Genomic DNA, 27,002 nt, shown 5'->3' with positions numbered 1-27,002 from the left:
GAGATGAAGTTTGGGGACTCGTGCTGTAAGAGAACAAGAAATAACTCTCAAATGAAAGATTGTTGTTAATGTTATTAACCTGAAGAGAGTAACCACAATAGTCATCATTGTTTCCTAGTATAATTTGATTGCTTATTAGTAACCTAACACTATGTGTTGAACCTTATGATTCTTGATGAATGTATTCTATTTTATTTTTCTTTATGTACACTGAGAGCATATGCAGCATAGACAAATTCCTTGTGTGTCCAATAAAAGAATTCCATTCCATTCTATTTTAAAAGATGACGTCATTACGTGACGTAAGTAAATGCGGTCCGACAAATCAGGGGCAAATTATTTTCGTTTTCTGAGGGGAAAGAATCCAATTGTTGCTGCATGGAGTGAAGGCGGGGGAAAAAAACCCCACCCCACCGCAACGTGACATTCCTCCTGGAGGCTTCTCGGGTGTAATTCCATTGCGTCCCCGGAACCTCTTCGTTATGAAAAGATGGTTGCCCGACGGAAGGTGTTTCATGTTGCGCCGTCCGGACTGCGGGGCATTATGGGGGCTTGCAATTGAAAACCGTTTCTTTTCTTTTCCTCCCCTTTCCCTCGCCTTTCGGCGGGTTTAATTAAAATGGCGCCCTGAGGCGGGGGCCAGTCAAAGCACCGGGTTGAGCGGCTCGGGGAGTGGCCCCGCGAAGAGGGAGGGAAGGAGGGCGCTCTCCCCGCCCCGCCACCTCCCCCTCCGCGCGCGAGGATGGCGAGCCCGGACCAGAAGTCCCCCAACGTTCTGCTGCAGAATCTCTGCTGCCGCATCCTGGGCAAGGGCGAAGGTAACGGTCTGGCTCCCCTTCCTCCCCCGCCAGAGAGGGTTGCGCTCTGGCAGGGAGAGAATAAGCGGCTCCTTTGTAGCTGTCAGGGCCGCTCGGAGCAGCCGGGCTTTCCGGCTCCCCTTCTCAAGAATGAGGAGGCGGCTGGTGATGCTACTGCTGCTGCTGCAGAATACAGACGGAGCGGACCGCGGCTAGGGTGGGTGGGTTGGTGGGCTGGCGGGGCGACCAGTCTGGTTCACGTGGCCCGGCAGTCCCTTTGGCAGGGAAGAGAGTAGTTGCGGCTACCTTATGCGCTCTTCTTACTCCTCCCCTCGCATCCCGGCGAACCCAAGCAAGGGTTCAAGTGGGGAGCACGAATTTGAACGGCTGTTCAGTTAATGCCTCTCTCACTTCTGAAACCAATCATCCCCCGTCTAGGGAATTATGGTCCTGGGAACCGTCTTTCGTTCTAATTTGAATTCCTTAAAAGGAATAAGAGAAGGCAGAAGGAGCAGGTGTGGAAGGCAAACACTGTGGGGGGTTGTAAAACTGCAGGCGAACATGACTTCACCTGTATGGTAAACAAGGTTTATTGTATGAGTCAATTAGCTCTCATTGAAAGGTTGATTTTTGTTTACTGCTGGTCAAATAGCAAGCTGAAAGTGCTGACCTATGTTTGAAAAAATATTTTATTTTTGAAAAATGTTCTTAGTTATTAGGGCGATGGACTGTTGTTGAAATGTTGATAGCAAGCAGCAAAAGATTCCCTTCAGAGCCCAGTTTCTTGTAGAATATTACAAGAGGTTAAATACACGTGATTGTTTACTACTTCCCATATATATTCATTCAGACACAATTCAGTAGGTTCAGGCATGCTGCTTAACTGAATTCAACAGTTAAGTCAAAAGATAGTGAGATATTATATACAGTGATACTATATGTAGACAGATATATTAAAGGGATAGGGATCTTTGGATTCAAAATATTACTGATGTCAGGAATCTAGCTAGAATTAACTAGCAGCACGCAGAAAACCATGTGATCCCGATCACTTGTAAAAGATGGATTAAAAGTTACAAAAACAAACATTTGAAGATCTTCAGGAACTTCATTACTTTCTCTGAAGACTTTAATTAGTAGAGGAGTCCCTACAACACAACTGCAGGGTGCCACAACCCTATCAAATGCTCAGGATGGATTTAGAAGCAAGTGAACCAGTAGGTATTTGTAGAAATCAAGAGAAGTTCCAGGATTGTCCACAACCACTTTTGGGGAGATAACTGCACCAGAGATACCAAAAGTTTATGTCAAGAGAAATGTCCTAATTGACGACGTAGCCAAAAGGCATATATACAACCCACCCCAAACAGTGCTACCAAGGGCCTGGCCAGCAGGCAGGCCAAGTCTGACATAATCTTTCAAATGTGGCATAATGGGCATATGAAAAAGCTGTGCCAGGCTATCTGCCAGAGTTAACCCTACATCCTTGCTCAGAAGAGGCTACTTACAGTCAGAAATCAGTCCATTAGATTTTAAGGTGGAAGTCCAGATCAAAATATGGCCAGCTGTGGCCTATAGTCTTTGGAGAAGAAATGACACAAATGTTTAAAACCCATATTCCAGACTAGCAATACATGTACCTGAGATTGGCTTAATAAAGAAGCCTTTTTTAATCCAACTGCCTCTCCACAATGAGAATATGCTTTTATCTCTAGTAAGGAAATCCAGAAAGGACACTTAGTTCATCTATAAATACTTTCCTCTTGAGGTTAAATATCCAGAGAAGGTTTTGGTCCAAAACTTTTGTTGTGATGAGTACTATTATTCAACAAACATTTTTCATGCCAGTTGTGTTTTGGAAGTTGTAATCTAGTAATACACTCCAGATGGGATTGTATCAGTTAACTAAAAGGAGAAGGGGTTTCTTCTTTCAGCCTTTAATTTTTAAGTTCCCAGTTGAAATGATGCTGAAAGTCATTTTGGTAGCATTCACTCTGGTGGGCAGAGTGGGAGAGCCCCCAACCACAGTCCTTTTGGAAACTCTTATGAAACACCTTAACTTAGCCGTTGTTTTTTGCTGAGCAGTAAGCATAGCTTTGATCTTAAGGCTGGCCATAAAAATCTCTGTGATAGTCGTAGATCATATCTGTCCTCTTAGCTCCTTCCATTGCCAGGCTTCTATAGTTGAGATTCCTTGTATCTGTATATAAAAAAGATTTCTGATCAATGTACTTTACCTTGTCATCTTTTGCTGTATTGCATGAGTTGTAACTTTAATTATAAATCACTCTTTCCATTTTCAAAAGTGAAGGGCAGTTAATTTTTGGAGGCCAGTGCAGATTTTCTAACCTGTTGTGCAATTCATATATGTAATGGAATTGGTGTATGCTTGGCACAAAGATCAGGAATCATTAAGAGCTGTCGGATAAATAATTTTTTAAAAGCCTTGAACTATCTGTTATAATTCTGTTATGTTCTATTGCATTGTGATGCTATTGAAAAAGACATACCAAAAGTATGTCTTAAGGGTGGTACTTATGGGTAGTACTTAAGTGTGGTTAGTACTTATGGGTAGTACTTATGAGTAGTACTTATGATTGGTAATGATCTTTAGGAAGAATGTTTTTCTTAATTCCCTGAAGGTTCTTTTTATAGGGCTTGTTTTTCACATGTTTCAAATCTTGTTTGAAGATCTGGGATCTTTAAATAGATTAATCATTACTTTTTTCTTCGGGTAAAATGGTGTTTTCAGGCAGCTGGGTAACTACCCCACTGGAGGTAAAAGGAAAATGGACTAGGAGCCAGAGACTTCCACATTGTGGAATATTGTGAAAAAAGGGTTTTCAGCTCTACTCTGTGCAAGGAAGGGAACCTTTCTGATGGAGAGCAGAAAGACATCTTAGAGCATCATGATTTCTGTTTCCCACCAGAGGAGTGCAGAAATGGAGCTTAAGATCGTACTCCCCACTTCATCATGCCTGGGAAGACTCAATAAAATGGTGCCCAGTAGCAGAATGGTGCAAGTTGACCTCTGTAGGAAGGCTATGCCTTGCATCAATTGGGCACAAAAAATAAGTGGAACACTTTACATGTGCTACTGGTTACCATAGCTGGCTGAGGCCTCCAGGGCCTCCTCCAACCTTGAGGCCCCTCTCAATCCATTTAATGACCCGAACCATCGCTTAACAGCCACAATTAGGAGAGCTGGGATTGCAGTTGTTGAGCAAAGTGGTCATGTGGGCATCTTGCGTAATGGCAACTTTGCTCAACGACAGATTCCAGTCCTAGTTGTGGTTGTAAGTTGAGGACTACCTGCATTTAATTTAAATGTCTAACAATGTATTGTACATATTATACGATGATGTATTTTAATGCTTTGTGTTATGAAGACTGCTTTCACTGTGGCTTTCATTTACATACTAAAATATAACAAAACATCCATTATAAAGAAAAAAAAAATACTTTGCAGGTTCATAAACAGAAACACTTAGGTAGGTTCTCCTGCTTCAGAAAGTGATGAGTAGGAATTTACCATCCTAAAGAAAGCTGCTGGCTGCAGCCTGATGAGCTATGTGAGAGAATTAATGATAGTTTCCCTTACTTATCACCATGACATAGGCCTGAACTTATTCTAGATCAGTTTTGGCTTTTGATCCTTATCCATACATATACTGTATATCATTTCTGATGCTTTGTCTCCCAGAGGAACTAAAGTGTGCCTCAGGATTGGTGCATAGAAATAAACTGCTCAGGAGCAATTTTGTCAGAGAGCCCAGATTGCTTTCTGTTCCTAGAAGCCAACTACTAGACCATTAGACTCCCCAAGCACCCTCTAAAAACCTATATCACGAGGTGCCTGGGGCCAATTCTCTTACAAATGTTGCTGATAAATAAGTACAGTAACTTTCTTCTTCTTCTTTTTTTTTTTTTGCAAATATTACATAATATAGAGAAGACAGTTTGGAAGATCAGAGTCCCAATGTGGGTTCCTGAAATGAGAAGAAAGAATGACATCGAGAAATAAGAGGGAAAAAAATGAAATCAAGACAACATTCAGCTAAAAGAAATCTCAGTTCAGGCATAACTTAATCCAAGTAACTGAAACGCTTCCCTAATTCTCACAAAATGGGGGTAGGGGTGAGAATTCAGGTCATTGAGACTTCCAGGTAACCAGACTAGGAGACCAAAAGTCATGCATGCTAATATTGTGCTACCTTTATTATAAGGTAATAGTAACAGAATCTTGAATGTGAGCCTCTTATCCAGACTCTGATAGAAATGCAAAGTTGGGATTTACGCTGCATCCCTCCATTGTGACATCATCAATATACTGAAAAGCACATCAATATATTGATGATGTCTCACCCCAAATCAGCAATAGTCCTCTTCTGATGGCGTTATGTATATCAGGGGTCACCAACCTTTTGGACCCCAGGGACCACTAAATTCATAATTTTAAATCCTATGGACCACTAATGTGAATTAGTGATGGGATGGGGTCCTTCAGGCACTTAGCTGGGCCTCCTGTTAGTGGAGAGAAGCACCTGGAGTCAAGCCTAGGTTTGCTATCCATTGCAGCTAAGAATCTCAAATATGGCTAAGAATGAATGTTTGTTTAGTAGCTTGCCGGGGTGCTAGATTGCCCCCCTGCAAACTTTGTCTTTCGAGGAGCCCGGCTGCCGTTTCACTCACCACTCACTGAAGTGCCTGGACTTCTAGGGAGGAAGGGAGGGAGGGAGGGAGGAAAGGGCTGGAGCTACTAAACAGGCAGCCAAGCTAAGTGCCTGAAGGACCCAACCCCGTCAGCAAACGGGAATAATTGCTTTGGCGGGCCATATCCGGCCCAGGGGCCATAGTTTGAGGATCCCTGATTTAGTGCAATATAAAAAATGCAAAGAATTTTCTGCGGACCACCAAAATTTTCTCGCAGACCACCAGTGGTCCATGGACTACCAGTTGGTGACCGCTGATATAGATATTAAAAAGGATGAAGGGAAAGGACTTAGCTTTCTAAAACTCCATTATAGAGTACTTAAGGTGCCAACATCTCCCACTGCCACTATTGACTAGATGTACCCATCTAGAAAGGAGTGGAACCACTCAGAGTCGCCTCAAACTGTGTAGACATTCAAACTTAATTCAGATCCAGAGATAATATTTTCTTTTTTTTTTATTAAAAGAGTTTTGTACAAACAAATTTTCCCCGTTTTCACCCCCCCTCCACACAATATAAATCTCATACAAATGCTATACCCCCCAACCCCCCCGCAAAAATTCACATTCAAATATTATACCAAACACTTTACCCCCTCCCCTCCCCCCATCTTAAAATAGATTACTCATAACCCCTCTCCTCCCAACAAACACTATATAAATTTCTCTTAAATTAATAATAACACATTGATCATTTTCTAAGCTAATTTAACATCTATAACTCTTAATATAAATTTCTCCTAGCCTAACAATGTTTCATTAATCCCATCTTCTAATTTATTCATATATATATATTGCCCCACCCTCCACCCTAACCCTCCCCCACCTCCCACACAAACCCACCCCCCTGACTTCCGCTGTATACCACTCTAACAATTCCAAACATCCCATATACTATTTACTCTGATCATCTATCGGTCTAAACATTCTTACCTAAAGACTAGATAATAACTCCTAGTCTGATATTTATTCTGTATATAATCAATCCATTTTGCCCACTCCTGTGTATATTCCTCCTGTTTCTGAGCTTTTAAGAAAGCTGAGATTTTTGCCATTTCGGCGAACCCCGCCACCTTCTGAATCCATTGATCAATTGTCGGTAAAAAATCTTTTTTCCAATGTTGCGCAATCAACAACCTAGCTGCTGTAACCATATACAAGGCCAATTTTGTTTCCCCTTTGGTAAAATCCTTAACTATACCCAATAAAAACATTTGCGGAGTGAATTGTATTCTTTTCTTAAATACATTCTGCATAACCCACCATATCTTTATCCAAAAAGCTTTCACCTTGTTACAAGTCCACCATACATGAAAAAAAGTAGCATCTAGACACCCGCATCTCCAGCATTTTGGTTGAACATTTGGGCATGATAATTTTTTAGGATCTAAATACCATCTGTAAAACATTTTATAAAAATTCTCCCTTAAATTCTGTGACTGTGTAAATTTAACATTCTGAATCCATATTTTTTCCCACGTTTCCAACATAACCACTTCACCAAAATTCTGAGCCCATTTAATCATACAATCCTTAACCAATTCATTTTCTGAGTCTCTTTCTAACAGTACATTATATATTCTTTTAACTTGTTTTGGACCAGTCTCTTTTATCTGCTTAATCAGTTCCACTTCTTTATCCATAAAACCGACCCTGCGATCTTCTTCCCATCTCTTCTGAAGCTGTATATAATGTAACCAATTTAAGGTAATTCCTTCTTCCAACAGCTGTTCCAAATGGAGATAATATTTTCAAGGGTGAGATTTGCTGCCAAAATGTGTTTCATTTAAATACTCCTTTGCTTCTGTACAGCAAGACTGAAATACAATACTTGGGTCCAATGCCCTGCTGCTGATGTAAGTGCACATGTGAGTAGGCAAGAGGAAAGTCAAACTGGAGGAGAAAATATATTTTAGGCAGATGATAAAACACAACTCTCAAAGAACATGCTTTGGTTCAGAGGTGGGTTGCTCCCAGTTCGGCCTGGTTCAGTCGAACTGAAAGTGGTGATTTGGCCTGTGTTGCAGAACTGGCAGCGACCCAGGCTGGCCACACCCCCAAATCGGTTCCCCAGTCTCTTCTGCTGTTGCCGGCATGTGCAGAACAATTTAAAGTCAACTGCGCATGCGTGAACAATGCGTGGCGGTGTGTGCACGCAGCGAACCAGTACTAACCAGTACAGGAACCCACCCCTGCTTTGGTTTATATATGTGCAGCTGTGTACAGTTTACTAATTGTAGCTTTTGTTACACCAAGAGGAAAAAGCAAAAGATTCTGATGACGATTGCATCCATATTATAAGGATAATTGCATATTTGGACGTTCTCATTACATAATAATACATTTATTATTGTTATTGCTATTATTATTTAATAAAATATTATTATTTCTCTTTGTAATTTTTAATTATTGTAAAATACTTGTGTCCCTAGAGGTTTGCAGAATGCAAGAGGGGATTGTCTTTTGAAGGAATGAAAGGGGTTGAGGATTGGGAAAGTGGAGATTGTGATGATACAAGGTTATAGCTGGACGCAAAAGCAGAGAGGAAGCAGGAAAAGCTGTGTATAGATTTTGAAATATGAGCAGGAAGGGAGATGCAATCAAAAATAATTTTGGCGGTAGAAACATAGATAAAAGTGAGGAGCAAGGATGAATCAATGGAAGTCCAGGGGAAAGATGCAGTGTTCACCTTAATTGGAAGTTTGAGGTCAGCAACCAGAGGTTTAAAGCACATCAAAATAGGGAAAATAATACAATTTAAGAAAATTATTGCTAGAAAAACCAAAATGAATTATTGCACAAAATCTCATCTTTCTTTTAAAGAGCACCTAATGTATGCTTGAAATCCCAAGTCATTGGATTCAAAAGCTCGGATTTTCCTAGGTTTTTTTTTCTAAATTTACTTCTGACCTCAAATACTTGTTTAAGTATTACTAATTACCTTGTTAATGGAAAAACCAGCTAAATGTTTTAATATTTCATTTGTTTGCTCCAAGTCTTTGTCAACTTATATTTAATTTAATTACATATATTTATATTTTTACAAGTTTTAGAAAGCTCCAGCTATGACAATTAGAATATTTTATTCTGGGAATTTTTTTTCCATTTTAACTTTATATAATGTAGTCCCTATGCTATTTTCCTTCCAATTTCTCAGAGGATTTGCCGATAACACCTTCTAGGCTTTGAAAATATATATATATATATATATATATATATATATATATATATATATATATATATATATATATATATATATATATATATATATATATATATATATATATATATATATATATATATATATATATATATATATATATATATATATATATATATATATATATATATATATATATATATATATATATATATATATATATATATATATATATATATATATATATATATATATATATATATATATATATATATATATATATATATATATATATATATATATTAGTGTAAATTCCTCTAATACATTAATGGAACAGAAGGAAATGTATATTGCATAATAGGTGGTAAAGAACAATCACCACTAATCATTAAGGAAACATGGTTTTATAGCAATTAATATAAAAGTGCACATGATTTAAATTGCTAAAAAATGTGTTAGGAATATGCCTTCATCAAATTAATAATGTATGCTTTTTGCTGTAGGCACTTTGCAATCAGAATAGCATATAATAATATACTTAATTTTTGGAGAACGTTCTGTAAATGTGTTCATTAAGAGCTTCTGCCAGGATAGTCAAACAAAGACATAATCTGAAAATTATTATCATTCTCATAAGTTTTTGTGGGTTTTTTTCAGTCCTAAAGTGAGGTTTCGGAAATCTTTGTACACGCATATATATGTGTTTTTGGGCATATTCTAAATGGCTTTCTTATTAACCTTAAAATATATATTCGTGCCTTGTTGTATATTCATGAGATGCAATTAATTCATTTAAACAAGAGTTTTCTGGGTAATAAAAGTTAAGGGGTAGTTGAGGGTGTTTCTCTTCTAATTATAGTTATTGTGAATATAAATGTAAAATGTAAATGTAAAATGTTAATGTAAAATGTTAACCCTGGTGACTCTTAAGGGCTAAACAAGAGGTTGGGAAAACTGAGTGATATATTTGGTGGTGAAAACACACAGTGCCTGTCCTGTTCCATTTAGAATTATCCAAAATTGAATTTAAATGCCTGCTCCAAGATATACAGTTGTTTAAATCTAGCTTTCTGGTGCCCTTGTTTCCAACAGCTTTTGACCTGAGAAATCACTCAGCTTTAGAAGGAACAATATATTGTTTACTTATAAAGATTCAAGTGAACAGTACTGAAAAACCAAGTCATTATTTGAAGTATGAATGCTTGAAAATGCAAGCTTGTTCTGAAAAATTGCTAACATTGAAGGCACAAATTCCTCCCTCTCTTCAAAATAAAGATGGAAATAGAAGTCAGTACTTCTATGAAGCAAACTATTCTAAATTTCCACTCTTAAATCATCAGCCTGTTACATCTCTGAAAATCATTTCTTGGGGCTTTCCATTGTTAAAAATCTCAACCCACAAGAAAAAACAAAAAATTTAAATTAGCTTTCTTGTAATGACCTCAGATCTCTCCTTGTGATTGGAGGAGGAGTTAATGCCCCCTGTTTTTACAAGGTTGTATATACACATCTTGTTTCTTAAAGAGAGTTGAAGCAACTGAAACTGAAAGGAAACAACTGAAAAATGTATGAAGAAACTTGGCTGTTTGAATCAAACACCTGGATTTTGTAATTTTTGAATTGTTTTAAGAATTTTGCTAACCTAGTTGATTTTTGAGTTGAACAAATAGATGTTCTCTCATGACAAGTTATGTGAAAAATCTCATCTTGCTTTTTAAAATTGGGTTGTTTTGTTTAATTATTTGACCTGGCCCTGTTATGAATTGTATTATATTAATCATCTTATAAATAAATAGAATGTATGTATCATTGCTTTGGCTATAGGTACTATATAATTGGAATGGTTCTTAATAGATTAGGTTTTAGTAGTTTCTAAAGCCTTGGGTTTAATTGAGGAAATGCAAAGTATCTTTCTTGGGTTTGTGATGTTTGTTTCCAAAACGATTTAGATCAGTGGTTCTTAAATATTTTGGTCTCAGGATATCTCTATATGCTTAAACATGATTGAGGACCAAGAGAGCTTTGGTTAATGTGAGTTACATCTGTCACTATTTGCTATATTAGAAGTTAAAACAGAGAAATTTAAAAATATTGAATTGACTTCTGAAAAAAATCATCAGACCATACTTTGAGAATTGCTGATTTAGATCAAATGTTCTTGACTGTATAGTAGCACACTTTATCCATTCATCTTCTGATTATGGAGGCTTTGTTTTTAAGAGATTTCTTTCTACTAGTTTACTAATATATGTGATGTCATGGTTTCCAAGTCTTGAAAAATCTAAATACAATATCTGTTCAGTGATGAATCTTTTTGAACAATATTGAGTTGTTCATTAGCAATTTGACTTAAGTTCAAAGATTGTTTGGAAGATAATATGGGTGGGAAAAAACATGCCTTTTCATGAACTCCCTGAGGGAAAGGTAGGAAATAAATGATTAAATAAACAAATACAACGAAATATTTACAATCTAACTGTGCTTTCATTTCAGCTGATGTTGCACAGCAGTTTCAGTATGCAGTGCGAGTCATTGGAAGCAACTTTGCCCCTACAGTCGAGAGAGATGAATTTCTTGTGGCAGAAAAAATTAAAAAAGAATGTAAGTTTATTTTGAATTTGCTTTTTAATGGTGTTTAGATTTATTTTCGATGAAGTTTGTACTGCTACTAAATTGTACTTGGTTAGATTTACTAGATTACTTATCAGTGCTATATTATTACTCCAATAATTTTTATTGAACATAAATAAAATTTAGTCTATGTTCATATGAATTAAAATGTATCACTGTTAGCTGAAATTAATACAGAGAAGACATAATGCAGAAGAAAATATGAAATGACAATCGTAGCAAGATTCTAGATTTGATGCACTCCAGATAAACCTCAGAGTTCAATACTTTCTTTGCTGCTCCCATCATGGTTGGTATCAACCTCTGAGGGCATCAGGTGGATTGTCTGGCATAGATAGTATTTCCATGACTATTGTCAATTACACACAAAAAGATCTGAGATGCAGCAGAGATTCTAACTGAAGCAACTATAAATAATGAGTAAGGTGATAACAAGTATTAAGAAGCTGGCATGCAATTCCCTTAAAGTAAGCCCAGCTGAACTTGAGGGAATTTAGAGTAGATTTAACTAACTAACTAACAACAAAATAAACTTATATACTGTCCAACTCAGTGACTCCAGGTGGCTAGCAACAATTAAAAGAAATTACAACCAGAGCCAAACTTTTAGATAACTGTTAGACAAACTTGTAGATTTTAGTGGCGTCTCAGATTCTAAATCTGAGTTTTTGCCTCACCCCTTTCTTTTTCAAGCTTTTTAATGGCATGGCATATATACAGGTTACAACAGCAATTGGAACTGGGATCATTGTCATTAAGTGATAATATTGTAAAGCACAATGTCGTTACCACATTGCTTAGCAAAGGCAATCCTAGCAGTGCCATCTTAACCCCGGCACCATGTAACAGTTAAAAGGTGCGAGTAAGGAGTGTGGGGTGGGTGGGTGCTAAAGAATGCATGCAGACCAGTGAGGCCTTTTGTGGGTGGTCACTGGAGAGCACAGTCAGGTCAATGAAGGTGCAGGTGGAACAGTGAGGGCCACTGGTAGGTCTGCAAAAGATACAAGCAGGCACCAGACAAGTTGAGTGCAAGCAGGTCAGTGGGAGTTCAGGTTGTTGAGTGTACTGTAGAGTATGAGATCCCTGCCTTGGGATCTTGTACTCCATAGTGGGGCTCCTCAGGAGAAAAAGTGACAGGATTGATTTACAGGAGCAACTGCAACCTTCCCTCCTGGCTTCCCCGTTGACTTTATGGGAAGCTAGCAGGGAAGGTGACAAATGGCAATCATGTGACCTCAGCTCACTGAAACATTGCAATTGCATGATCACAACTGGAGGGTCACTGTCGCAGCTGCAACTTCACAAACTAGTTACCCTCATTCAGTGGCATCATAATTTTGACTCCTCTTCCTCCTCCTCTTTCTCTTTCAAGTTCCCATTTCCTTTATAGATTGTCCATGCAGGAAATTTTCTGCTGTGATCATCATGTTATTTTACAAAGCTGGAGGTTGCCAAAATACTGTACAAGCACTTTGGAAGGGTAGCTTTTGGCTATTATGCACTTACTGGTTGTGGGAAGTGAAGTAAGGAGCAATGATCCTCTTTCATCCTATATAGTCCACTGTTTTCTCTGAAGAATAATAAAGAAATCCATTTTTAAAATTGCAAGTGTATATAGAAAAAATGCTGTGTGAAAAGTAGGTTGGACAGTTATGTCTTTGCAGCAGGAAATGGGGATTTGCCCCTTTATTCCTTCCATAGACGAGACAAGAAACTTAAGGGGAAGAGGTTGCTTTTTGACAGCTTTGCTGCCATCCACCTTATATTTTTGAGTGAGGATGATCTCATCTTCCAGATGCATTGTGTATAATCCAGAACACAAACTCTGACATCAATTAATTTTATAAACCATAAGACGTAGAATAGTTTAAAATATCATTTTCTCAATTATTTTGTGAATAACAGAGATGTTGTCTTTTTATTTTTGCAGTAAGGGTTTCTGACCATAATTTATATTGGCCCACATAGAGTATTTAATAGAAATTTTTAAAAATCCATACCGTGTTTCCCTGAAAATACAACCTGTCCTGAAACTAACGCCTTGCCACATTTTTCGCGTGGGCAAAAATATAAGCCGGAAATAAGCTCCCTGGACAACCCCCCCTCCGGCCAGGCAGAGCACCGCTCACCGACCTAGTGGTATCCCTAAGGCACCAAGCCGTGGGAGGCTGGGGAGGAAAGGCTCTCACATTGCTTGCTGTCTTCGGGATACTGCTAGGTTGGGGACTGGCTTTCTGCCTGGCCGGAGGAGGCAGTTGCCAGGCGGCTGCTCCCTTGCAAGCGGGTTCCCAAAGAGCCGGACACAGCCTCAGGGGCGAAGCAGCCATGAGGTGACCACGCTCACGAGCAGCCGCCCGGCAAACCCCCTCTCCAACTGGGCAGAGTGCCATTCACTAACCTAGGGGGTATCCCTAAGGCGCCAAGGCACGTGGAGCTTTGCTTGCTCCCCAGCTCCCACGGCTTGGCACATTAGGGATACCCCCTAGGTCAGTGCATGGAGCTCTGCCCAGCTGGAGAGGGGGGTTGCGCGAGCGCCTGTTCCACCCCCACCAAGCATGCCTCCCAGCCTCACCATGCCTTGGCCAAAGCTCTCCCTGCAGGGCCAGGGCGCTGCCACTGCCACTCTCCAAGCATAACCTCTCCGGCTTCCAAACTCCGAAACTCGGCTGCCAAGTCTTCCAGCAGTGGCCGCTCTAGGAGTGCGCTCTATGGTTGTGGGCTGGCTCCTGGAAGACTCTCTGTCCGGAAGACTCTCTGTCCGGTAGCTGGCCCACAACCATAGAGCACACTTCTAGAGCTGGAAGACTCGGCAGCCGAGTTTTGGAGTTTGGAAGCTGGAAAAGAAGTTATGCTCGGAGCGCGGCGGTGCCCTGCCCCTGCAGGGAGAGCTGGGCCAGGGCATAGTGAGGCTGGGAGACATGCTTTCTGGGGGTGGAACAGGCGCTCGCGCAACCCCCTTCAGCCGGGCAGAGCTCCATGCACTGACTTAGGGGGTATCCCTAATGTACCAAGCCGTGGGAGCTGGGGAGCGGGCAGAATGCCACGTGTCTTGGCGCCTTAGGGATACCCCCTAGGCCTAGGGGATATCTTTTGCAGAGCAAAAGAAAATAAGACCCTGTCTTATTTTCGGGGGGAAACGGTATTCCAAGGCTAAGATTGTTTTATTGGAGACAGTACAATTGCTTGATGCTTGGGTTACCTTTTATTATGTGTCTATCAGTCTGTCTATTAATCTACCAAATTTATATAGTCACCTATCTTACAAATGTGGCGTTTAATAAAACATACCGTAGTTTGTAAACTATGTCTCTTGTATGACATCAAATTGTGCTTGATTTATATAGCTAGTATCTATTCTTGTAACCATATAGAGAGGTAAACAATTCAGAGTTTTCAGAAAAAGAAAAACCAAGCATTCCATGGGTATATAGTATTCATAATAGTGTACCTTAGAACCATTCCCTCACTTTAAGCCCTGGCATGGTAATATTTTTGGATTTATCTTCAGCAATGTCAGCTGAATGTGTTGGAATTAGGAGGAGTGTATTCACAGTGACTTAATCTTGACGAAGAAGCAATGTATGCATTTTCATTTTGGAAATTTATATTTTTGGAAATCTGATTCTTCAAATCGGTACCACAGAGGATATCATAGAGCAACATCCCCAGACCTTTCTGTGTTAGCGGCCTGTTGCGGGGAGGAGAGGGGATGGTTTTGTGTGAGGGGCTGACGCGCACGCGTGCACAGCTTCATTTGTGTGAGCGCTCGCTGCTCTTGTGAGTGGGGCTCCATGTGCAAGCACGCTCACCCACTGCTGGTGCAGCCCAGTTCCGAATGGGTTGTGGGCCAGGAGTGGGCTGTGGCGAAGGAGTTGGGGTCTCATGCAATAGAAGTAAAATTTAGTGTAACAAGGATTTGTGTTTTCCCATTCATTTATACATTGTCTTGCATTTTTATGTAAGCGAGGCAGATCTTGTGAAGAAATAATCATCTTTATGCAGAAAAACCTTTTCCTAGCCCATAGATCACTTATATAATATTAAGTAAAAGGTTGTTGTATATGAAGAATGAATAGATGCATGAATTTGCATCTTAATACAAAATGTAGATTTTCTACATATGAACAATATTGAGATTAAAAAAAAAACAAATGATGATATAATAGGAATTGTTGGGGGCCAACGTTGTAATATAAACCAGCAGAAATCTATATAGCAATAAAATACCCAATAGCAATGTCATTTGCCTTCAAAGAGCTTCTTGTATCAACACTGAATAAAAGACGATTTGCTTCCCAAACTGCCCCTAAAATGCCTTTCTCTATTATAGTTGTGCGCCAAGGAAGAGAAGAACATGCTGCTATATTTTCAGAGCTCTACAGAAAACTTTACTCACAGGTAAAGGAACAAACTTTCTACCGTGTTTCCCCAAAAATAAGACAGGGTCTTATTTTCTTTTGACCCCCCCCCCCCAATTTTTTGCTTGGGCCTTATTATCGGGGGGGGGGGCTTATCCGTTTGGGGTTGCCGGATGGCTGCTCTCTTGCGAGCGGGTGCCCGAAGAGCCGGGCACAGACTCAGGGGCAAATGGCTGTGTTGCACTGTTGCACCAGCAGAACAAAGCTGTCATGAGATGACAATGCTCATGAGCAGCTCCCCGGCAACACACCTTTCCAGCCAGGCAGAGCGCCACTCACCAACCCAGTAATATCCCAAAGGTACTAAGCCACGTGGCGCTCTGCTTAGCTGGAAAGAGAGGTTGCGCAAGCATTTGTTCTGCCTCCAGCTCGTGTACCTCCCTGCCTCACCATGTCCAACTCTCCCTGCAGGGCTGGGCCAGGGCACCGCCGCCGCCATGGCCCCGCTGCCACCACTGCCATTCTCCAAGCATAACCGGCTTCCAAACTCTGGAGATCTACTGCGAGTCTTCCGGCAGTGGCCGCTCTGGGACTACGCTCTATGGTTGTGGGACCCACAAGCATAGAGCGTAGTCCCAGAGCGGCCACTGCCGGAAGACTCGGCAGTGGATCTCCGGAGTTTGGAAGCCGGTTATGCTCGGAGCATGGTGGCGGCGGCGGCAGTGGGGCGACGGCAATGGCAACGGTGGCGCCGCCCTGGCCCAGCCCTGCAGGGAGAGTTGGGCATGGTGAGGCAGGGAAGCACACAAGCTGGAGGCAGAACAAATGCTCGTGCAACCTCTCTTTCCAGCCGGGCAGAGCGCCATGCGGTTTAGCACCTTTGGGCTATTACTGGGTCGGTGAGTGGCGCTCTGCCCGGCTGCAAAGGGGCGTTACTGGGTGGCTGCTCATGAGAGTAGCTGCCCGGCAACCCCCCGTTCCAGCTGGGCACAGCGCCACCCACCAACCTAACGGTATCCCAAAGGCATCAAGCAATGTGAGCGCTTTTGCCCCCTCCCCCCGGCTCCTGCAGCTTTGTGCCTTTGGGATATCGCTAGGTTGGTGAGTGGTGCTCTGCCTGGCTGGAGGGGGGGGTGTTGTCCAGGGGGCTTATTATTGGGGGAGGGCGTATATTTTTGCCCACAGGAAAAATATGGCACGGTCTTATTATCAGGACATGTAGTAATTTCGGGGAAATTCGGTACCTAGGATGTGCAAAAAATTTACAAAACTATTAGCAAAATGAAGCATCTGTCTTGAAACTTTAAAGCAGCCTGGCTTCTGAAAGGATTCCATTCTCTTTTGCTGTTGCAAAAAAACAGAAGTGTTGTTTGTGGAAGCATATGTAGACAACTGTGGGAATTTAGTGAAGGCCCATTTGGCTCCTTTTAACAAGAGAAGTATCTCTTGTAATCTTTGATTTAGGTCCATTTGTTCAGTGACCATTCAAAGTTACGATATTGCTGAACGCCTGAGATTTACGATCAGTCTTCACAGTTCTGGCTGTTGCAGCACTCTGACAGTCCTACCATCAATATTTGGGTACTTGGCAACTGACCTACATTTACAACCAGTTGCAACGTCCCATGTTTTTATTCTCTACCCTTGCACGAACTGTTCTGCTTCAGTTCCTCCACTCATCTATCTCCACCCCACCCACCCCGATCTCTACCCTTTGGGCCACCTTGTACTCTGCCATCAAATCTTGCTGCCACTTCAGCACAGCACAGCCTCCAGAGCTAGGCCTACCTAGGAAGGAGGTAATGGGAAGTAGAGGAGGCAGGATGGCAGGGCAGGTATAGGACTTCCAACTTCCATTGTTGGCACAAGTAGCAATAGCCCATTGAGTATCCTTTAGCAAATGGGGCTTCACTGCCCTGCTGCACTCACTGGCACTGTGTCCTTATTCAGAATCTGAATCCTGGGTCAGCAGTAGGAGGAAGACAGTGAAGGTCAGTGGTAGGAGTAGGTGGAGATAGGCTGGTGGAGAGATTCAAAGCAACATCAGTTTGGGCAGGGTAGGGGTGGCATGAGGTCCTTACCCAAAGATTATGCAGTTCTTGCCTAATGATTGCAACCAGGCCTGCCAAACTGCCATTACTGCTAGGTGATACGGTTATATTATGCTTTGCTTACTGACCACTTTGCTTAACAATGTAAACTACAGTCCCAATTAGGGTTGTAGTCCAAGGACTCCCTGTACATCATTTATACTAATGTCATTGCTTTGCAAAGCCTTGTTCCCTGCAAAACCAGTTGGACCCTAGTTTTTATGGAAATGTATTGCGTTCTTTTATGTTCTATAATACTGTAATGAAATTTTGTTACGAAAATAAAATGAATAGCAATTATTTTAGTTTCCCAAAATGACTTTTTATGGAAAGGTCTTAGACTGTCAAGGTATATTTTGTTTTATTATGTTAAAGTTATCTTCCTGCTCTATTTTTAAGTTAATGTATATTGATTAATTGATCATATATTCCTTCAGTCCCTTAAATAATGTTGGCTTTATTTTAATTATTTTTGGTACATTATGTCTAGGATTCCTTAAACATATATTAATTTTATGCAACTAAACCGTGTGTGTACGTGCGCATGCTCGCATAATAAATTATTCTTTGGTATGGTTGAGTTATTTCTTTCACTAAAGGAGGCTGCTAAAAGATTTCAAGATTCTGAAAATAGTTAAAAGGCTGCTTAACGCAATTGCTCCTGAGCAGCTAATGACTCAAAGAGAACTATCAGTCTTTTCTTTAGTTTTCTAATTTTCATAATTTATCTTGCAGAATCAATTCATTTAAACAAACCTAAAAGAAACTTGGGATATCCTGGCAAGGACATGACTTATTTTAGTAGGAATCCTCCATTACTGATGCTTGATATCAATTTTTCTTCGTTTGCCTATGATAGGTTGTTCATTGAAACAATTCAGTCCACGCAATCTATTCCCTTGGTTTTACTAGCATCATCCAATGTGGAAGAGTAGATGGTGGAAATGAAATAATTTGAAGGCAATGTCTTGTGTAAACACAAAGAAGCTTATAAGTACAAAAGGGGCAAATGGGCAATTTCTGATACTCTAAAGTGTGTACGTGTGTGTGTGTACACACATATAGATAATTTTTTTGTGACAATAGATCTGTGTGTCTAATTTATTTTCTTGGAAGCTGGCTGAGTGATTGGCTGCTGCTATGAAACTTAAGGATCAGTTTTGCATAAGTGAACAATAGGTGGTTAGATTTCTTGGAACTTGGCATTACCTATTTATGCTGTTTTGAAATGAAAAGGCAGACAATACCTGCTTTGTTCTGAATAAGTAATACTTTTATATTTTGAAGTCAGGTTGTCATAACTAATTGTTGTCTCTTATCATAGGGCGTTTTGAAAAACAGATGGTCAATCCTCTACCTCCTGCTTAGTCTCAGTGAAGATCCTCGTAAGCAGTCAAACAAGGCAAATAGCATTTTTAATCTTGTTTATTACATATGTATGTATGTGTTTATATAGATGTTAGCTTTTACAATCAAACTTTTTCTAATGAAATTTAACATTGAAGTTTTTAATTTCATTGATTTGCCATTTTTATGAGTTAAATAACAAGACAGTCAATTTCAAATGATTAAGAACATTAAAATGTTTTTAAATGACTGGTTAAATCATTTACTATAGTCTTCTGCTGCCTAAAAACTTCACTGAAATTAGTAGCAAGTAATACTCTGAACGTATGTCTATTTGGTGTGCCATTGCAAAAAAAAGGGGTGGGGGGGGCTCTTTTTCATTACAAGAAATCTTGTGCCTAATAGGCCTGGTAGCTAGCAAAACACATCAATTGATCTCTAATTTAGCAAATAAACATACAAGGAACAAATATGTGTTTGATATTTCTACTATCGACTGTATAGAATAGATATTTAGTCAGTTTTCATTGAGGTGAATTCATGCAGAATGCAATGAAAATATCCAGGGAAAAATTGGATTTGGCTCTAGAAATGTTTTATTATTGTGGCTTATTTTAGACGCATAGTTAATAAAAATAATAGCCATGTTTCTGTCTGTCAGATGTAATTTCTTAAATAATTTCAAGGTCAGAATATAACATTTTCTTCAGTGAGAAATACCTACATTCTGACTTGTTGACATATTTCATCATTGTCTGCATGAGCTTTTTTAAAGAAGCTGTAACACTCAAACTATTTCAGTTTTGTTACTAGTTATATTGGGAGGTTGCTGTAAATCCACTTTCTCATGAAAAAGCTGGCATTCTCTGAAATTTAGTTCAAAAAATCCAGATGTTTTATTTTATTTTTGTTTTACATTTTGCGTTAGAAAGAGCTGCAACAATGTTTTTTTTTTAATTTGCTGATAGGATAATAGAGATCCAGTCTGGTGTATTGGTTAAGGTGCTGGCCTAGAAACTAGGAGACTGTGAGTTCTAGTCCTGCCTTAGTTATGAAAGCCAGCTGGGGGACTTTGGGCCAGTCAATCTTTCTCAGCCCAACTCACCTCACCGAGAAGTAATAATGTTTAGCTAATAAGATAAAACATAAAAACCATATTGCTAGATTATGGGGTCATTCATGGCTCATCTTTACCATTGGTGTTCTGCAGAATAGTTTAAGAAACACTGATTTGGATGATGCTTTGGACTAGATTACTGTATTAGGTATCCTTAAAATGTGGGCCTTTTTTTTCTTCAAGGTTTCAAATTTTGCTACCCTCTTTGCTCAAGCTCTACCACGCGATGCTCACTCAACTCCTTACTACTATGCTAGACCTCAGAGCCTTCCTCTGAATTATCAAGACCGGAATGTCCAGCCTGGCAGTATGGGAAGCAGTGGGATCAGTAGTATAGGGATATATGCCCCAAATGGACCAACGCCAACTCCACCAACTTTTCTTCCAGGGTAAAGGAAATGTATTCATCTTGTTTTATTTAATTCAGTTTTGGCATTGACTGAGTCACTCTGGAGTCACAGTGTTTTAAATATGACTCTCAGGCTCACAATATATATATATATAAACCAGTGACGTGCGGTGAGGTTTATGACTGGTGAGGCACTGACACAGTGCTGGGTTTCAAATATTTTTAGACTTGTGGACTTCAACTCCCAGAATTCCACAGCCAGGCATGCTCAGTTCCAATTTAAAGCGACAGCATTTGTTTTTCTCCTTTGCTCCTTCTTTCTTTTTCTTTTTCTTCTCCTTCCCCTCCTTCCTCCCCCTCTCCCTTCCTCCCCCTCTCTCAAACACACACACACACACACACAAGTTGGATTGGACTATCTCTCCTACCCCTTCCCTCTCTCACTCACTCTCAAACAAACCTCCCCACACACAAAAGTTGGATTGGATATCTTTTCCAGTGGCTTGAAAGCAGCTCCTCTGCCACCCCCCCCCCCCCATTCCCCTGCTGCCTTTCCCAAACACCTCCACCATTGCAAATGCAGCCTGCTGTCTGGGTGGGAAATGCCTGGAACACAATAAAGCCCACCCACCACCTCCTGCTGGCAGGCTGGGGTGAGAGGAGAGGCAGAGAAGCCGGAGGGGAGCCGAGCCGAGCCTTCCAAAAGAAAGAGGCTGGGGGGAAGTGTGTGTACTACAGCATGGCTCTTTGCCTGGCTTCCTGCCTCCTCCTGTGGTCTCCTCAGTGCTCACTTGTGCTCTCCCTCCCCAAGTGTAGTTTGATTGCAGGTGGAGCCACGTTGCCTTTTCAAACTTGTAATCAGTGAAGCTGGGCTAGATTTTTATATAGTTTTATCCAGCTGTGTGTGTGTGAGAGAGAAATGAATGGGGGCCTGGGGAGGAAGTCACTACACTTGGGGAGGGAGAGCACCAGTGAGGTTAAGCAGAGTCATCCACGGTGAGGCAGCAACTAGCTCAGCTTTTTCCTTTTACTTTTTTTTTTCATGATGAGAGTGGTGAGGCTGTGCCTCACTTGCCTCACCTGACTGCACGTCACTGACAAAAACAATAGAGTTCTTAGTGTTCTCTGAGCTTGGTTATTTGCTTGCACATGTTTTATTACCAGACTAGATAAAATCTTGTCAGTGCTGGAAGGGAGTGGGGTTTGCTCACTCTTTATTTAAAATAGCTTGCCCTATCAGTGTTGGGAATTCTTGCTAGTTCCTTGATTAGGCTGTTGTTTACTGTTGGTTAATTTGATTGTTTGTCTAGTGTTTGTCTATTTGTCTAGTGTTAATCCAGTAGTTAATCTCTGCTTATCTTGATCTTCTACTCTTTTTGTTTCTGTTTTAGCTTTAAAAAGCTAAAGCTTTTACTAACCACCTGAGGGCAGGATTTTCAGCCCCCGAGCAGAGAGGCACCCAGCCTGCATTGACCTCCCCACCCCATCCCAAGGCACCCTGCACTCCTAACCTTTTTGCACTGCCTTCCTGCTCACGGGCTGAAATTCCTCCTGGCTGAAATTCAAGCAGGAACTTTCAGCGCTGAGCACTTGTAACTGTACTGGACCTCCCAGAGCCTCCCCCACATGCCTGAGCACCTTGTACTCCTTACCTTACTGCTCTGTCTCTCTGCTCTGGGGAAGAAAATCCTGCTTAGATTTCAGCTCTCAGCACCCTCTCATCTCTGGAAGCTGGCTGAAAGAGCTGCCAGCTGAAGAATTTCAGCTCTGCGGATGAAGGAGAGTTGAAATCATTCAACGGGTTGCAGGAACAGCAATCGGGCTGTTGGCAGCGGCAGCAACCTTTCTTGCTGACTTCCTCATTGACTTTCTGGAGAAGCCAGCAAGATTGCAAATAGTCATCTCAGGGTCGCAGGGCATTTGGCAAGCAGACTGAAATGTGAACAGATTGTCAAGCCCCAGATCAAGTTCACCCGACTGGGGGGTGTCTGTGTGACATTTCGGAACAGATGTACCCTTTCTGAACCCATTGTTATTTCAAAATATCGATAGGGGAACAATCATAAGTTGAGGACTTACCTGAATGTAGTCTATTAGTCTATTGAGGTACCTCTTAAGCTCTAGAGCAGGGGTCTCGAACTTGTGTCGTCACGTGAAATATCGCAAATTTTATCCCCTTCACTAAATCAGGCATTGGCGTGGCCAACATCTGGTCCGCGAGCCGCAAGTTTGACAGCCCTCCTCTAGAAGAAGAATTTATTATTAATTACTTCAGATTAGGGGATGGGTGTTGTTGTTGTTTTTGCTCTATTTCAAATTGCTGTGACTGTGTATGAAGATTTCAGGAATTATTTTAATATGCAGTCTATATTGTTAAGTGCTTAGAATGATTCCATAGTAGTAATGTACAAAAATCTTGTGTTTCAGTATATTATCTTAAAATATATTTGTTGCCCTTCATGAGGCTTATTGTTGAATTCATTGTAAATTTCAGAGCCTAAGAGCAGGATTTAGAAAAAGACAAAAAATTGCAGTATTTTGTTGATAAATCTCTTCAGTTTGATATATTTAATACATTACTTATTATGGTAAGTGGTGTGGTAATTATAGATAGTTCTCATTTAGTTTCTGAGTCGCTTAACAACTGCAATTACTGTTGAAAAATAATTTGCAAGCAGACCTTGCCTTTATGACTCTCTTGTCTCTAAAGCAAATAAAAGCTGAAGTAAGATCATAAGCACAATCACAAGTTCACTTAGCAACCACTTCACCTAACAACCATGCTGCTGGTCCCAATTGTGGTTGATAAATGAGGACTACTTGTACTTAGCTGATTGCTTAGTCTGAGAACCTGAGAATTTTTCAGTCTGTTCCCCGTGATAGCTTAGCAACCTGCCCTTGAATATAGCTAACAAGAGTCAAGTGTCCCAGGTATAGTGACTATTTCTCACCTGCACCATATACAAACTTTTGGATAAGAGACATTTCCATTGCTAAGAATAGGCTTTCTTAATTTACTAAAATTTTAGAGGAGATCTACTAGAAATTATTTTATTATTTTTTATTTATCAAATTTCTGCAGTGCCCATAAATGACTTTTGGTGGCTTACAAATAAAAACCATATAGTCATATAAAAAAGTCAAGTAATCATTGAAACAAAGCTTTGAACCTCGCATTGGCAGGTCTAAATTTAGTAATTCGATATGTGGAAGACACTTTCTCTCACAAGGCATTTGAAATATCAGTCTCTAAAATGCTCCCTTAAAGGACATTGTTTTGTTACAGTATATAACTTTTTTGGCAGCAAACAACTGAAGGGATGAGAATATGTTTCTCCTGTATTGTATTTAATATACTAGAGAAGATGTCTGCTGAACATTCAAGAAGTTTGGCATTTCCTCATACTATAGAGCTAAACAGCTAGGAGTTATATATGACGGAAACACATGATAAATCCTTTGCTTTTATAGTGATGGTATTTTGTATGTATTTGTATATTTATTTATTTTTATCTATTTTCTGTCTGCAAAGCTTGAATTAGGCTTGGCTGGACCGTCATTGGACAGTCATGGAAAAGCAAAAATATTTGGAACATTTTGTGTATTTTATTGCTTTTTTATCATTATTATATTAATACCTAGGGTTTCTTTTCTTAGACAATCCTATCAACGTGCGGGAGTAGGAGATTGTCTCCGACAACAACTGGGAACGCGGCTTGCTTGGACGTTAAGTGCAGGCCAGCCTACGTTACAGAATTCTACCTCAAAAGGCCTTTCAACCACAGTTTCACGTAATCAGCCACGATCAAGGCGGGAGGGTGACATAAGTGGTAAGAGAAACATATTTCACTGACTTTGCAGTGTGTGTAAACTTTCAAAGTTGAAAGAGCCTAAATCAGTTATCAAATTGGGGGCTTTATTATTTTGTCCATATTAAAAACTTTGGTATAAAGTTTTAAAAATATAATTATTTGGAAATAAGTTCTAGTATGTTTATTAATTGCTTAGGTGCCACTGAATTGTGTTTGCTCCTGGCGGCTGTATGGAAAAATGCTAGGTAGTTAAAAGTACTGCTGCCCTCTTGAAATGACTCCATATATAATTATAATACTAAAATGAAAATAATAATAAGATGCAAGAAAACATAATACAGAGTGTGCAAGAGGCGGATTCACAATCAGAAAAGTCAAACCAGATGGGTTCACACTCTTCCTGATCCAATGTCTATGGAAAAACCTGGTGGGATTGGAACCATCTGGATCTTGGGTGGGATTACTATTCTAAAGGGCAAGTACAGTGAAAGAGAAGGCATGAATGCTGGGTTCCATGAGAGGACATTGCTTAAAAGATAAGCTCTGAAACATATGAGTTTGTGGGATTTTACTTAGAGATAATCAGAGAATGGTAGTCCCACAAAACTCAGAGTTTGTGCCACGAAGAGCTTTAAAAGTGATATTTAAGGTATTGCACCTTGAATTGTACCTCCAAGCCCACTGATGGCCTCCAAGCTCTCAAAGTAACAATGTTACATGGGTGTATTGAGGTGCATCTGCAGCTGTTTGTGCCACTGCATCCTGGACCAGTTGTAGCTTCCAGGGAATCTTGAAGGGCAGCCAAGTAGAATGAATTGCAGTAATCCAGACAAGGGTGACTAAGGCATGAGCGACTGTGTGTCTGGTCTCCCAGTCCATTAATAGGTTCAGCAATATGTCCAGTAGTACTTCAAATGCCCTCTGAGCCATGTCTGCCATCTGATTTTCAAGCAGGAGTCATGAGTCTAGGAAGCTCCCAGATTGCGCAACAAATCTTGATGCGCAATCTGGGAGCTTCCTAGACTCGACTTCTGCTTGAAAATCAGATGGCAGACATGGCTCAGAGGGCTACCTAGTCAGAACTAAATATAGAAGTCTTTGAATTTAATAGGCCTTGAAATTCATTTGCCACTTGGTTGTGCTAGGATTGAGAGTGAATCTGCTCCTTTCCATCTTGACCCCATAGTCTCCAGATACTGAATCATCATGGCTCTGTTAATGTGCATTCTTCCTTTCTTAAACCAGCAGAAAAATACGTTGATATAATTAATGTTTCCCTGGAAGTTGAGCCTTCGGTATCAAGTCTTCCAAGTGGGTCTGTCCATACAGCCTGTATAGATCCTACAAACAGATTTTTCCTCTAGATAACAAAAAAAAAAAAAAAACATTACTTGACAGGCTTCAGCAAATGTAGATGGTTACCTGGAATAGAAACGTTAGCCATATTTTAAATTGCATAAGTGACATTATAATTTGTCTGAACACAGCTCTGAATGTAGCTCTTTTGGTCTTCTGGAATTCCAACTGATAGGAAGATTAGTAAAACTGTCTGCCAGTCTATTATAATTGATATCAAAAAAATAGTGAAGCGGAGGAGGAATGTGAGGTGAAGTTTCTCATTGTCTCATTATCCTCCAGTCCTCTGACTTATCAATATGTAAGTTGATACTAACTTTGTAAACTTCTTAATAGGCAAGTTTTATAGTACATTCCATTTTTCCTTTCATAAATATTTCTCATAAATCATCTTTATTTTCAGCTAACAAAGTCATGTCATCTGTGTATCTTCAATTGCTTGTATTTTAATTTCCAATTGTGATTCCTGCTGACATCTTTTCCAATCCTGCAAATTTATATTTATAATATAAATGCATATTGCATAGTATGGACAATACACATTCCTTTGCTGTTCCCTTTCTATATGTTGAAATTCCAAGTTAATTTTTTCAGTAATTTATTTCTTTAAAAAAAAATTCAAAAGAAATTCAAAAGAAAACTAGGTCCCTTATTGTAATTTGAGAAGCAAAAGTAAATCAGCTTTCTTTCTTGTTGTCTTCATTATCCATTTTATATTGAATAAGATATTAACTATGTATAAATATTAGTGATCTCATCTCAGATCTCTTTACCTTTAAGAAAACTTTTTTCATGTGCTATTTCTCTCACTATTCTTACATAGAGATTCATATCCTGAATATCAGTGATTTTCCAATGGACAATCCAGGTTCACCTATGTTCACTCATTCCTAAAACATCTAGTTTGGTACACTTCATGTTCAAGAACTTCAAGTTTTCTTTCTACCCTTTTGTATTCCTTATTCTAATTGTATACACCCACTTCTCATTTAGCAACTTCCTCAGTTAGTGGCCATTCTGAAATACAATGACATAATAAAAAGTTCAGTTTCTTACCACTGTGCACATTTACAACCAAATTTCAAGTGCCTGACAATGCCCTGCAGCGAGGGTAACATTGGCCTAGCTGTATGAGAGAACTTCATTTGAATGGATGGCAAGCACTCAACCAAATTTGCAGAACTTGGTCACTAAATGAGGAGTTGGTGTATGTTCTTGTAAAGCGCTGGCACTAATGGAACTACCCATATTTTTTGCACTATAAGAGGCACT

The 27,002-nt window shown here is 40.0% G+C and overlaps 1 protein-coding gene across 1 annotated transcript in view; it reads left to right on the top strand.

The window, feature by feature from the left end:
- The first annotated feature begins 547 nt into the window (after positions 1-547).
- The window catches only part of TUBGCP3 (tubulin gamma complex component 3), a 76,622-nt gene continuing 50,167 nt past the window's right edge, over positions 548-27,002 (top strand). Inside the window, exons 1-6 of the mRNA XM_081946426.1 lie at positions 548-818; positions 11,164-11,271; positions 15,632-15,699; positions 19,074-19,151; positions 20,397-20,602; positions 24,220-24,392. Of these exons, the coding sequence (XP_081802552.1) occupies positions 743-818; positions 11,164-11,271; positions 15,632-15,699; positions 19,074-19,151; positions 20,397-20,602; positions 24,220-24,392 (709 nt within the window). The 5' untranslated portion in view covers positions 548-742. The remainder of the gene's footprint in view (positions 819-11,163; positions 11,272-15,631; positions 15,700-19,073; positions 19,152-20,396; positions 20,603-24,219; positions 24,393-27,002) is intronic.

Source organism: Natrix helvetica (assembly GCF_964273705.1).
Source record: "Natrix helvetica genome assembly, chromosome: 3".
Classification (NCBI taxonomy): Eukaryota; Metazoa; Chordata; class Lepidosauria; order Squamata; family Natricidae; genus Natrix; species Natrix helvetica.
Note: the sequence above shows the minus strand (reverse complement) of the source record. Positions and strands in the feature narration are given on the sequence as shown.